General features: G+C 37.1%; 1 protein-coding gene across 1 annotated transcript; it reads left to right on the top strand.

Annotated features, from left to right (window-relative positions):
* The first annotated feature begins 1,092 nt into the window (after window positions 1-1,092).
* Window positions 1,093-13,471, top strand: letm2 (leucine zipper-EF-hand containing transmembrane protein 2). Its single transcript, XM_082158198.1, has 11 exons — window positions 1,093-1,480; window positions 3,174-3,243; window positions 3,903-4,341; window positions 6,171-6,314; window positions 6,600-6,737; window positions 6,827-7,030; window positions 7,999-8,118; window positions 9,402-9,521; window positions 9,781-9,885; window positions 10,026-10,091; window positions 12,004-13,471. The coding sequence occupies exons 2-11, from the start codon at window positions 3,197-3,199 to the stop codon at window positions 12,055-12,057; spliced, it is 1,437 nt and encodes a 478-aa protein (XP_082014324.1). The 5' UTR covers window positions 1,093-1,480; window positions 3,174-3,196; the 3' UTR covers window positions 12,058-13,471.
* Window positions 13,472-15,063: the final 1,592 nt, after the last annotated feature.

The raw sequence follows: 15,063 nt of genomic DNA on the forward strand, positions 1-15,063 counted from the left end.
ATTAAAACCATTAAAGTGAGATGATTAGGCCATTGTTGCTTGACACCAAAGCATTAAGCTGTAATGAACGTATTACAGAGTAAAACTATAATATCGTTTTTATTTTTTTTATTTTCATTTGACTATTTATATAGCAGGGTACTATTTGACAATATATTTTACTACCTATGTATATCAGCCATCTATCTTTAGACAATAATACATTTTTCTATTTGTTACATACTGTTCTTTTAGAGCATACACAATAATTCACTGCACAGACATTATTATAAAATGTGAATTTATATAAACATTTAAGATTTTTTATGCTTTATGGATAAAGAGGGGGAAGAGACTTTTATTAATTAAATGAGGCCTACACTATTTCTAACTAACGTTACCAGTTTAATTTTACAGATTTTTGTATTATTTATTTTTAAATGCAACCGATTTTTAGTTAAATAATCTTGGCCAGTTTGCACACACACACACACACACACACACACACACACACACACACACATTACATGTAATCTGGATTACATAATCAGATTCCATAAATAAAGTACTTGTAATTATATATAAATGAACCCCAGTCTGGGAAACCCTGACGTAATGTAATATCTAATGCACTTCATGATGTTGATAACAAAGAATGAAATATATTTTCTTTCTCTTTGCATTTTTAGATCAATATGGTACAAGATTATTTCAAATCAATGTGATAAACGAGTTAGTGCTAAAGTAATCAAAAAGTAATCAAAAAGTAGTCAGACTTTATTAACTTAAATGTGTAATGTAATGTGATCATACAATTGAAAATAAGAACAAAAAACAATATTATTTAGGATTTTATTTTCCTTCCCATAAGGATTGTAGCGCCATCTTCTGCACAAATACAACCATGTGAAAACGCCTTGCTACTTTGTCGCTGTTCTCGGCACTGCAAATATGACTGTTGCCATGGCAACTCTGAACTATAGCTGAACTAAGATCAGCAGGTGTGGACGCTCATGTGCCCTCGTCATCACGGATGAGGTCATGGGAAGTTCCACTGTCCGCCCCGTGCAGCGGATTGGCCAGATTCACCATTGCGTAGAGCTCGTTTATTGGTGCTCTTGGCTGTCAATCACGCCGCTCCTCTCATCGGATGATCCTCCGCGGTAGGACGTTCGGCTTCTCCGGGGCATCAGAGGCAACCCACCCGACAGGCCATTTTTAAAATCCGATCAAAACAGTACATCATCTCGGATGTATTAATTTATAAGTCTATTTAGATTTAACCTTAAAGGAGTGACATACCGTCGTGAATGGAGTATCACATCCCGCAAAAGGTCCGTTTTTCTCCCGTACCATCGCCTCCGAGGAAATTTGACCCTCAGCTGCAGGAGGAGCGCTGTCGAGCCGCACATTTTTCTCCCCCGTCATCCGATCTGACACTATATTCAATGGTTACAGCCTAACAGCCATCACACCGCCCTACACGGACCCTTTTCTACAGGTTAGTAGTAGTTTAATGCTCAATATCTCACGTAAGTTAGACCATCTCTATCCTTTCGCTTCCATCCGTTGTCTCTTTGTTTTTAAGCAACCGCCCGCTGTTAGTTGTACATTAACGAAAGTAAAACAAAAGAATTGTCCGATCGCTTTTGTCTGAAGTTGATCGATGTTGCGTATGTCGGCTGTTTCCATAGATCAGATCTCTGTAAGTTAATAGTTTAAAGTGGTTCTGGTAACGTACTGTTTTGAGATGGTGATCGTGTAACGTTATCTGTGGCCTCTACTGTGGCCTTCAGCGCCTGTCATAAAACTTCATTGTTTTGAATTACCCGCACCACTTTTTATATAACAATTAGGATAGTTTAAAACGTTACATTTCTCGAGTAATTATATTAGGACGTGGAGACTGTAGTTCATGTTGACATACGCATTAAAAAAAACTAAGTGCAGTTTAATAGTTGTCGAGTCTGTGTCATAATGGCCGTAAATGTTACGTAACTAGTATACAATTTATCCCCGTTGCAATTTGAGACTAGCCTTCAGGTAAAATGAAACGTTACTTATTTTGAGTTAAATATGGCCTGTGACTTTGGCCGGTCTCCGTGTTTGTGTTCTGTTTTAGCGACGCAGTGTGACGAGGATAAACACGTGAGTCAGTATTTGTGTGCAGTGCTCGCGACCGCCGCTTCGTCACGACAGCGTGCTTTAGAGATGAAAAATGAAAATTCATCATTTACACTCTCATGTTGTTCCAAACCTGTAAGTTTCTTTATTCTGTTGAACACAAAAGAAGATGTTTTGAAGAATTTTGCCACCAGAATTTTTTTTTTTCCCTACTATGGAAGTCAATGGGGTCCATCAACTGTCTGGTTACCAACACTCTTCAAAATATCTGCTTTTGTGTTCAACAGAGGAAAGAAACTCATACAGATTTGGGACAAATTGAGGGAGAGTAAATGACAGAATTCTTATTTTTGGGTGAACTATCCCTTTGACACAGCAGTGACACATGACGTTTTTCAGTTTTTGTGGATTAATGTGCACCGATTCACAAGTAAATAATAGCAATTATAAGGTTCACAGAAATTAAACAAATTCACAAAAAGGAAAGGTAATCTATTCCTCATAAATACTTCAGTTCAGACAATCAGATTTTATCAGTTACCCATGCGCAGATCTGATTAAATCTCTTTTGTGAAACTCCTTACATTTATTTGCAATAAAGTGTAATTTCACAAAACAATTTTAAGTACATTGAAACAGGAAGTAGATTAACTAAAATAAAACTAAGTTTCACAGGATTTGTCCCTCAAGTTTATCAGATTTTAAAACTCTTTAATATTTTTTAATCTAATTGTATAGATTACATTCATCCCTTTACATTTGTTTGTGAATCTGCTATTTTTCTATTTGTAAATCTATTTTGTTAATTAATATAGCAACAATAACTCCTATAGTGACAACCATTTCATTGGTTTTTAATCTCACAATTGAACTAGTCTAGATTCCACCAAAGTGTTTTGGATTCTTACAGACACAGTCAGTTTTCCCCATAGTGTTTGCATTGAATAAATACAAAATATAACTGACAGTGTTTACATTAATACCTGTACAGATTTAGAAATGTATTTTACTTTCCGGAGCACACAGCCTGAAGTTTTAAAATTGGCCCTTTTTTCTCTCTCTCTCTGCAGGACACCCAATTTTAAGTCACAAAATGGCAGTTTTCAGCTCACAGGTGCTTCTCGCTGTAACTAGATCAAGGTGAGGTCATCATTTATGTTATTGGTGCGAAACATTTGTTTCCTATTCCAAATACACCATGTAATCACTTCACATGTCTTGTTCATCTGACTTAAGCAATGTTCTGGTTTAAAACAGTGCTGTCACCATAGAAAATAATTTTGCCTTGTATTTTTGTTAAAGCATATATATATTAATTCTTGCATTCAAAATATATTTGACCTGTAAAGTCATTTTAGGCATGTGAATACTTTTCTAGGCTGATTAATGTAATTCCTGATGCTGGATTATTCTTCCTTGGGCATGTAGGCTAATTATAAAGTTACCAGGTTTATGGTCTTTATATGATCATGATTTGATTGAAAGATTGGATATAACTTTGAACAGAAAAGGCTTGTAAGCAATTTTAACAAAACTAATTTCATGTTAACATATGCAATGTTAAAACCTTCTGCCTATATTTTTTAAACTGTAATTTTTTTCTCAGCTCAATACCTTGCTCCATAAATTGCCTTTATAAGTACATTACTGTCACAATTTTGCTTGTTTATACAAACTAAGGAACAAGTTGAAATAATTTTCTGTAGTAATCAAGAGCATAGAACATCCCTTAAATATTCTAAATATAATATTTTCTTTTCTTCATGCTTTAACACCTCACCGTTCTCGTTTTCTTTCAGAGGATCCTACTTGCTTTCTAAAAGACACGGCAGTGTTTCGCTCCGGTCGACTGCATGCGTACGCTATCATTCAGAGTTCGTCGGACAGGCTGCCGTCACAGCCAGGTGTCCCAGGCCTCTGTACCCCTGTTACACATCCAGCTTGATCCGCCCTGGTTGCGTCGCTGCACGTCCCCTCCACAGTTCTTGTGCGTGGCTGCAAGAGGCGAAGGACACCGCTGAACCCATCAAGAGTGACGCTGTCCCAGCCGCCTCTGCCACTCAACCACTGCCAGCACCACCAGCAGTGCCAAGAAAGTCTCTGGGACAGAAAGTTCTGGATGAGCTCAAGCATTACTATCATGGCTTCCGCCTTCTTGGCATCGACACCAAAATCGCTGGCAGGATGGTCTGGAGGTTACTGCATGGGCAGCTGCTCACCAGGAGGGAGAGGAGGAGGGTATGTTCGGGACCAAATATTAGAATCAGAATTAAGATGTTTTTACTTTGTTTTAGCGCGGTAGAGTGATTGTATTAGCTATTATTCCATGGTAATTTGATATGAAAATGATAATCATATATCTCCATAATGTATTTCAGTGGTACTCCAAGTTAATTTAAATAATACCTGCTGTAGCAATCTGTCCGATTAGTCATATTTCTTTGCACTGCCATGATATGCGAGCGTGCGTTGAATTTGAATAACATCTGATAACTTTATTAATGTTTATTAACAAAATTAACTGGAAACAAAATAAGTTTTTGAAATTCAAGATTTGAGAGATGCAGTCATTTGGGAAATTGTCACCATCATAAGGAATATTATTGGAGCCTCAAGTTTTTGGAAGTACTTAGGCTAAATCTTATATTACACTTACTAACTTCACAATTCTTATATCCATGTCAATATAAAGAAAGAAATAACCAGAGGCGGATAGAGTACACAGCTTCATTACTTCAGTAAAAGTACAGATACCCCTTGCTAAATTTTACTCAAGTACAAGTAAAAGTACTACAGTCAGATGTCTACTTAAGTAAAAGTACTAAAGTACTTGTTTTTAAAAGTACTTGAGTATCAAGAGTACAAGAGTACATTTTCTAAATATTGCATTACTACTGCCACAGTGCTTACATTGGTAAACACAGCAAACACTTGAAGCGAAAACTATCATTAACTTGTTCAGAAAATTGAAATAGTCTGGCGTGGTGGGCCACGGGTTGGCACATTCCCGGGATGGACCTGCTGCATCTTCATCCATTGTTTCGTCCATGGTTTCGTCTTATCTAAATCTGACAATGGAGTTGACCTTTGGCGGAAAGCTGAAGGTGATTGCTGATAGGCTGTCCCAATCAGTGGCGCCTGCACAATCCAATCACGTTTGAGAGGGAACCAACAAATTGAGGGTTTCCAAGATGTTTCTTTTTTCCTTTTTTTTATTTTATTTTATTTTTTAGAAGAAGTAGTAATGGGTACTCACAGTTATGGATAGAAATGTAGTGGAGTAAAGAGTACAATATTTGCCTCTCAAATGTACTTGAGTAAAGTCATGAGTACTCCCCAAAAATGATACTCGAGTAAAGTACAGATCCCTCAAAATTGTACTTAAGTACTGTACTCAAGTAAATGTACTCCGTTACTGTCCGGCTCTGGAAATAACGTAGGCTTTTATAATACCATGGGTACAACAATGTATTTAATGTATGACATGTTACCATGATTACCATATTTATGCACCATTGTATTTGCATAATATGCCATGGTACTTCAAAGAATATCATCATGGTATTACCATGTTGCCATGTCCAAAAACAAACATGGAATGCAAGATTTTATATTTTTCCTTTATCTACTCTTATTAAAAAAAAAAAAAGTGTTTCGGTACAGTCATTAATCTGATATCTATAATATGGTTCTAAATTTTAATTATATTAACTTGCATAGCATTCCAAGTAATACCATGGTACCCTTTGTGAATGTTTTTGTTTTTCTTTGGTGAGTCTCAACTTGTTTATATAAGATGATGTAAGTAGTTTGACAGATGAAATTGTGTCGTAAGTTATAAGAGTTTTATGACAAAGTAATAATGTTTGGTAATCCTGTTAGAACAAACCAGTGCTTGGTGAAGGATTTATAATGTAAGGTGACACAAATAGGATTGCATAACAAAGAAGCTTTACACCTCAGAGAAAGTTCAGCTGGATTAGGCCAGAAGAGCTTCTCTCAGACTCAGTTACCCATATTTTGTTTTTGACTATGGACGAATAAAACTTGTCCCACTGTCTCCACAGCTGATGCGGACATGTGCCGACTTGTTCCGGCTCTTGCCCTTCATGGTCTTTATCATCGTTCCGTTCATGGAGTTTCTGCTCCCCGTGTTCCTCAAACTCTTCCCAGAAATGTTGCCTTCCACATTTGAGACCGAGACCAAGAAGGTATGTCTTATTTTTTTAAATGACAGCAAAAGTTGAGGAGTTCAGTTTGATTAATTGGACCTCAATCATGAAACACGAGAATAACAAATCTGTGTACAATGAATCTGCAAATTTCAAAATTGAGAATCAACTAATGAAACCACTTTGATTCATTGGGCCTCTTTCATAAAACATAAATTGAACAAATTGATGTAATTGATTCGTAAACCATTCCCCATTGAATCAAAGTTTTTTTGCAGATTCTGACTAAGGGAATTGCTGAATTTGTTTCTTTTGCACTTCCAGGAGGAAAAACAGAAGAAGGGACTTGCTGCTAAACTGGAGCTGGCCAAGTTCTTGCAGGAGACCATTGCTGAGATGGCCAGGAGGAATAAAGCAGCTGTAGGAGACGAGACTCAGAAGTTCTCCACTTATGTACAGCAGGTTAGTTTGATAATCGAAGCCATTTTTCCATTTCCCGTGCAGTGAAATTGTTCTGGATGTGATGGACTCTTCTAACTCGTCTGCTATAGGTGCGGCACACGGGCGAACAGCCCAGCACTAAAGACATCGTGAAGTTCTCCAAGCTCTTTGAGGACGAGCTGACGCTGGAGCATCTGGAGCGGCCGCAGCTGGTGGCGTTGTGCAAACTCCTGGAGCTGCAGCCCATCGGCACCAATAACCTGCTGCGTTTCCAGCTGATGATGCAGCTGCGCACCATCAAGGCGGACGATGAGGTGAGAAAAACACAGACAACTGCTACTGACCCTTTACAGTGGTTGTACAGCTGAGCTTATGACTCGACATGTTGCTGTGAGCTCTAGGCTTGTGGGTGACTGAGCCATACGTCTTAAAGGGATAGTTCACCCAAAAATTTGCTCAGCCGTATGTTGTTCAAAACCTGTATGAGTTTCTTTCTTCTGTTGAACACAAAAGAAGATATTTTGAAGAATGTTGGTAATTAAACAGTTGACGTTAGCCGTTGACTTCCATGGTATTTATTTTCCCAAGTATGGAAGTCAATGGGTGCCGTCAACTGTCTGGTTACAAACATTCTTTGAAATATGTAGAAAGAAACTCATACAGGTTTGGAACAACTTGAGGGTGAGTAAATGATGACAGAATTTTCATTTTTGGGTGAACTATCCCTTTAAAGTGTAGGGGCCGTTCAGACAGAACATATTTTTGCAGTATGCTGTGGTACTTTTTTGATGTAAACATGCACCAGATGGACACCTTTAAACATGCACTAGATCAGGGTTCCTCAAACTCGGTCCTGGAGGGCCACTGTCCTGCACAGTTTAGCTCCAACCCTGATCAAACACACCTAGCTGTGAGTTTCTAGTGATCCTGAAGACATTGATTAGCTTGCTCAAGTGTGTTTGATCATTGTTGGAGCTAAACTCTGCAGGACAGCGGCCCTCCAGGACCGAGTTTGAGGAACCCTGATCTAGATGAACACCTTTAAACACTTCTCTCGCATCTTTTTCAGCATCTTGCATTCTAAAAGTACGACTCTTAAAATAAGTTAAACTTTAAAAAAAAAACATGTTTTTTTTTTGTTTTGTTTTTATTCCACTGCTCGACTCTCGCATTTTTTTTTTACCCAAAAACCCGTTCTGTGTAAATGGCCCCTTAGACCTTAAAGCGATGTTCTGGGTTCAGTATGTTAAGGAGATGATGTCAGCTGTTTGTCTCTGTGTAGGTGATTGCCATGGAGGGTGTGCCTGCAATGAATGTAGCGGAGCTTCAAGCCGCCTGCAGGAGTCGCGGCATGAGGTCTTTGGGTCTGACCACAGATCAGCTCCGACAGCAGCTACAGCAGGTGTGTGTGTGTGTGTGTGTGTGTGTGTGCACAGACCAACCTGACTAGGTTGTAAAACTGCCTACTGGAGGATATTTGTGTTCGACCTAAAGACTGTAGACAAATTGGAAGTGTGACACATGACAGATTTTGAAATAATACGCTTAAATGTGTTATTTCCCTAATGGATCATTCCGTGTCTGCTCAGCCAGAGGTCCCCGGCCTAAATATTTATTTTTTTCTTCAGAAAGACAAACATAAATAGTGATGAAAGCCAAAATATTAAATGTATATTTACTAAATGTAATCCACAATTTTATAGAGGGGGGTCAAAATGACAATTGTCTCCTGAGATTTGGAGCCAAATTAAAGGGGAGGTAAAAATGACTTTAGAAAGATGGCAGCATCATTATTCTATTTTTTGCACAGAGATTGGTAGGTCTATTAGGTAAATCTGTTAACTTTAGCAATCTTTGTTTCATTATATGCCAACGGTGTCAGTTCAAAATGGGCAAAAAGCACCTCTTGTGTTTTTTGCCTCAACACAAGAATCTAAAAGGATATTAAGATATCTCTAATACTTCTTGAGTTACAGGCATGCAATTTTGAGACAAAAAATACAAGAAGTGCTTTTTGCCATTTCTGAACCATCACCGTTGGCATATCGTGAGCTTAGAATTATAAGGTTCTATCTCCGTTTAGGGTAGTTCTGAGATATTGAGCATCAAAGGTTTTACATCCCAGCTGGCAATGGAGAGATGGAACCTTTTTATTTGATTAATAACTACTAACAAAATATTTTTTTACAAAAATAACACCACACAGGCATTAATAAATAATGGATCAGATTATGTCAAGAACTCAATTTGACCAAAAGTGGAGATAGAACCTTATAATTCTAAGCTCACGATATAATTCTAAGCTCACGATATAATTCTAAGCTCACGATATAATGAAACAAAGACTGATAAAGTAAACAGATTTAACTAATAGACGTACCAATCTCTGCAAAATTAAAATAATGATGCTGCCATCTTTCTAAAGTCTTTTTTTACCCCCAATCTAACCCCGACTAAATCCAAAATTTGAGTTTCCCAAATTTGGTTGATTATACACGGAATGACCCTATTGCCATGGATGGCGTGGTATCATAATGTTGCATCATCCATGCTTACAGCAAAATTTATGATGTTTTTCATCCAAATATTGTAGACTGAGTTATGTGTCACTGTGTGCTCTCTTTTTGCTTTGAATCATTGATGATTTGTTGATCTTTTTTTTTTTTTGCGTTCTTCGTCTCTCAGTGGCTGGACCTGCACTTGAAAGAGAATGTCCCACCGTCCCTCTTGCTGCTCTCCCGTGCAATGTACCTGACGGACCTCACTCCTAAACCTCCAGTCATCCCACCGGTGCCCAAACTGGAGGTGAACACTCAATATACACATACCTCTAAACCAGTCGTCAACTGCTTACTATCTGCTTTAAAAACAAAATGGCCCCAGTTCTTGCCTCGGATTACCTTTGACCTTTGAAACCTTAACCAATTGATGCTTAGACCTTAATCAGGAGGAAATGCAGACTGGCACATCGCTGCATAAGCGACGGCTGATATGTTATCGCTGTATGCTAATGGTTGTTATGGATTGATGTGCAATGAGCACCTTCTCTCTGTCCGTGTCACAGAAAGCCACTCCTCCTGTGGAGGCTGAAACCGCAGCCAAAGGGAACCCACTGTCCTCCTCAGTGGAGGTGCTGGTGGACTCCGCTCCTGTCATCAAGGACAGAAAGGTAGGACTCTTATTATGTCACCAATCAATCAATCAATGTCTTCAAATGCGTCAAAGGCATTGTATAACAATAACCAAGAGGAGAAATGCTTACAAATAGATTTAATTTAGGATATTCCTAATACTTCTTTTGTGTTGTAGTCAGAAGAATTGATGGAGAAACCCAGAGGGTTGGACATGCCATCGCCCGAAGCTCAGTTAATACATGTAAGTGTGTCAAACAAGATGTTGCGTTGAACACATAAATATATGTGTGTTTATTGAAAGGTGAAGGGTCATCAATATGTGTTTTTTGCTAGATAACTTTCAGTATTATGCATATTTTATCGGACTGTCCTGCTTTTATGTTACTAGGCAACTGTTTGGTCAGAAGTTTCATTTATAGATGTTTTTCCAAGGTTTCCCTTGGGAAAATTGTTTAATTTCTATCAACTATTAAAACAAAATATTTTATATAGCGGTTGTCGTAATATTCTAAGAGGTTTAATTTAACATTTAAATATTATGAAATAATTTGAATATTATGGAGGCCCAAACCTGAAGTTTAAAATAAATGTGTAGACAAATAAATAAATGTAATAATAGGAAAATAAATAAAGGAATAAATAACATGATAAAACAAATATAACTCATTTGTAATTAAATTTAATTCTGAATTTACTAGTATTACTTTTTTTCTGTTTTTATATCTTTTTAACTTTTAATTATTTATTTATTCTTTAATTAATTTATGCATTTACCTCAGGGCTCGCAAAATTTTGGTCGCCCGAAATTAATTTTACTAGCCCAAATAAAAAGACAATTTTTAATGTAGAAAATTGGTTAGGGGTTAAAACATCAATCAAAAACGTTTTCATCCTGACCTGTTTTTTTTGGGCCGAGTCGAACTGAAATAAATCCATGCTTCTCTTAACATTGTCACACACACATGCACACACAATGCTCGCAATGTTCTCCACTGCGCACGCAATCTCTGTCACTTAGCAACAATAAATTGAGAACGGCACTGCTTAACAAGGGGTGGAAGCACCAGTTGTCTTCCCGAAACCTCAGAACTTGCAGTTGGATGCAGGAGCGATGGAGAAATAAGGACTCTTTGAAGCTTTGACACTTTTCTCTGATTTTTCCGGTACAAGATTCTAAGCATCAGGAGTTTTGAAAACAGTGTCACCTTGTGGCAGCTCAAATTATAGCAGCCATAAACCAGAGAAGCCTGACAACTCTAAAAGTGTTAGAGTTCTCTAATTATTTTATGCTGTTTATATAGCAGAATGTATGATGATCAAGTCTCCTTTATTCATGTAGAGCTTGTTACCATACAGATTTGTTTGTTTCAAAGCAGCTTTACAGTGATAGCGCGTTAGCACACGGATTCAAACATTCTGACACGCAAAGTAAAGCATTCATGTGAAAGTGGAGCTTTCATTTTTATTGATCACGTGTTTCTCTTAAAACAGGCACGGAGATTCACGAGAAATTGCGCTGCGGATAAATCAGCACGATCAAAAACTTGCACGGTCATATTTTTCCTTAAAATAACTAGTCAATAATGTGAATAAAGGGAGGAATTTGATTTGGTTGCCCGACTGAAAAACACAATAAGCCCGGGACGTCGGGCTCGCGATTTCCATGTTACACATGGAAAAGTAAAAACAAATAAATATGGAAACAAATGCATGTAGGAAGAAATAAATATTAAAAAATTTATTTTATAAAATGAACCCAAAAAATAAAAAAATGCATAATTTAAAAAATACAGAAACTAAAAAATTGAATACAAAAATAAATTCAGGAATTAAATTTTGTTAAAAGTTAATTATTTTTGTTTTATTCCTGTATATAAAACAAAAATAATGTTAAAAAAAAGTTAATTATTTTCGTTGTATTCCCTTATATATAAATATATATTTTTTAAATTATTCATTCATTCATTCATTCATTCATTCATGTATGTTTGGGCCTTATATTAAAAATCTAAATAAATAAATGTTTAAAGCTCATATTTAACTGTTTTAGATTTAGTGTGAAAGTAGCTTCTACAGTGATGTTTAATGAGACCAGAAAAGGTCAAAGTTCTAGAAGCCGCTGGACATCAACACTCTCTGTTCTGTCCCATCAGGCTAAAGAGGCAGAGTTGTCACAGAAGTCCAAGATGAGTGCCAATGGGATATGAGAGGGGCTCCATGTTTCCACACTCATCTTATTCTGTCAGAGAAAAGGGTAGAGGTTCGAGTTTGTCCTCTTCTGCATGTCATCTCTCTGACAGTCCAGGACCTCTCACACCTCTCACACGGACCCGATGGACTGGCCGCATCACATCCTCCATCGACATCTGGTCCTCCAAAAAGGAGGAAAATGGTTTATGTTAGACTTTAGACATCACTTCTCCTTGACATCCGTGACATGTTTACATCTGAAGATTTGACGAATTCTGTAAATTTGCAATGGAAAAAGCATCAAGACTCGTTCCAGCCAGGAAATGAATAAGGAACTCGTAAGATTTGCCTCTTTTTGCTGAACTTCATTATGTAAATGTGTAAATAAATTGTACAATACCTGCATATTATATAAGTGCTACTGCTTCATACAGTCGGCTGTGCCATGTGCAAAGGCTAACAGATGAAAGAAGTCATTATTTTAATATGAGGAATGCATATGCTTGCATTCTGGATTTAGTTTGGCAGATGAGTTGTAAATGGCCAAGTATGAGGGTATTTTTTTATTTGAAAACTTATTTTCAAATTCCCTCTTCCAAGGGAATGTTACGTTCACTCCGTCAGGGGATGCGATTAGCGGTGTAGCGATTACGCCAGGCCTGCCTGTGGCAGACTGCAGTTTGGCACAAAAAAAGGTTTTATCATAAAGTGTGTATTTAATTTGTTCATTGGTATGCTGTGTCCCCCTTTGAATCATGCCGTTAAATTGTCCTTGGCGGAAAAGCCAAATGACTACTGGAGTCATAAGTTTACGTTTCGCTTATGGTGAAAAATATTCAAAACTCCCTCAAAGAGAAATGTTTAATTTTTGATTCATGTACTGTTTGGATTATTGTGATTCATGTTGCACTGGATAAACCCAGGGAGGGGAAAACAATATTTTATGGCAATACTGTAAAGTTTTCATTTAAAAAGCATTGAATCCCCCTGATGTTTGCTTTGTTTATCCCATAGCCTGCCTTTAAATCGATTGTACTGAATTTGTTGTCCCAATCTGTCCCGGTGCACTTCTTCTTTTTTTTTTTTTTATGTTGATCAATTGTGTAAAATTGAAAATTGAGTTTAAACTGCCTCTCATTGTGTAAAGCTGCTTACCATCTTTGACCACTGTACAGTCAAGAAGTAAAGGTGCTCAATGCTCATGCCTCTTCTCAATATCCAAGTGTTATTACACCCGTTTATTTAGTGTTATTTAAACAAATGCTACATTTTTGTTTCCAAAATTGACAATTTAAAGGGTCAAATTCACACCTATTGGCAATTAATTCATTATTGTTTAGGTTAAAAATTATTTCATTAAAAAAAAGCTTCAAATATAAAAAAGATTGATGTGAAATTTGTTGCAAATTAAATATGATTTTTTTTAACTGACCTCCACCTGCATGTGTGGTTATTTTATCCAGGGGTTTTCAAGCTGGGGTGCTGTAGGGGTCTGTGGAAATTTAGATTTTACAAAATGCATTTTTAGGGCTAACAACATTAGCATGTTAATGTGGAAACGTAATATAATTAATAAAAAAAACGTTTTAAGCTTGTTTACCAAAAACTACTATATTTGATACTACTTTCATTCGGCCCTACTTTTAGAAAGAAATTAAAAACAAATCTGCATATTACAGAGCCAGAGTGAGATGGTGATGAAAAAAACATGAGATGGAGGAAAAAAAACTTGTTCGCTCATAAAAACTATGCCGTTCGAAACTTTGTATCGCTTGCGAAACGTTTCCGTTTCACTAAGACGATTTGCATTCACACAAAACGTTTGCGTTTCCTTGGGAAACTGCGTTCGCTCGTAAAACTTTCGTGTTTAAACGAGAAACTTTGCGTTCGCTCACAAAACTTTTGCGTTTCCTCAAGAAACTTTTGCAAGAGAACGCAAAACTTTAGCATTCACTCGCAAGGAAGTTTTGCGAGCGAATGTTAAAGGGGTGGTATAATGCCCTTTTCACAAGATGTAAAATAAGTCTTTGATGTCCCCAGAGTGTGTATGTGAAGTTTTAGCTCCAAATATCCCACAGATATTTTTATATAGCATGTTAAAATTGTAAATTTTTGAGGGTGAGCAAAAACGCACTGTTTTTGTGTCAGTTCCTTTAAATGCAAATGAGCTGCTGCTCCCGGCACAGAGGGCGGAGCTTCAAGAGCTCCTGTCCATTTACCTCACATCGACATGCACTGAAAATTTCAAAAACTTTTAGCCTTTTATGTTCAAATCGGAGTCAGACAATGATGGGGAGACTCAAGAAGAAGTGACAACATGTAGAATGTAACAGGACGTTTCTGAATGGTTAGTTGATGAATTTATGTAGCTTATGTGTAGTTATCTTCTAGTCATTAATTAGCATATTCTGTCTTGATAATCTATAAATCGTGTTCTGGGGGCGGTGTTTATGTAAATTTTAGGGTTGGTGATGTCACTAACCCCGGAGGAATGTCGTGTAGTCCCAACCAGCCATTTAGTCCTTAAAAAGCGATTTCTTTAAAAGCAAATATCTCCCTTTGCTTTGAACTTTGAGCATTGTAACTTTGCAGATGTTGTTTATGCTCAAACAGCAACATTACACACTAACTAAAGTTAGAAGAGTTAAATCATAATCAACCACTCCTTTAAAGCAATGGAATATAATTTTTCCTTCATAATCTTTTCAATTACCATGACCCCGTTAATGGTCTCCGTAGCATTTAGTTTAGTGTCGTAAAATAAAAAATCATATATTACACTCAATATTTCTCACATTCTTTACATAAAACCATAATTGCCTTTTATATTGTAAGGAATCATCCTGTTTGGGGGACCTTGCCATCAAAAAGTTTGAAAATCCCATATTTAACTTTGAAGTTGAAGTTGCAAGCCTCTCCACAGTTCTCCTCCACATACTGTGACTGCACACACAGCTTGTGATTCCTCTGGAATGCTGGTCAATGGTTGGTTGATCGAAGATGCCTGCTCTGTGTTTTTTAGT

Source organism: Leuciscus leuciscus, assembly GCF_965113295.1.
Source record: "Leuciscus leuciscus genome assembly, chromosome: 24".
In the NCBI taxonomy this organism is placed as follows: Eukaryota; Metazoa; Chordata; class Actinopteri; order Cypriniformes; family Leuciscidae; genus Leuciscus; species Leuciscus leuciscus.

What these genes read in the sequence shown, in the direction of transcription:
- letm2 (XM_082158198.1), top strand. Translation starts at nt 3,197, where the DNA reads ATGGCAGTTTTCAGCTCACAGGTGCTTCTCGCTGTAACTAGATCAAG. An exon ending in TCTCCACTTATGTACAGCAG is followed by an intron (nt 6,738 to 6,826) that starts GTTAGTTTGATA and finishes CGTCTGCTATAG; the next exon opens with GTGCGGCACACGGGCGAACA. An exon ending in CTGTCATCAAGGACAGAAAG is followed by an intron (nt 9,886 to 10,025) that starts GTAGGACTCTTA and finishes TTTGTGTTGTAG; the next exon opens with TCAGAAGAATTGATGGAGAA.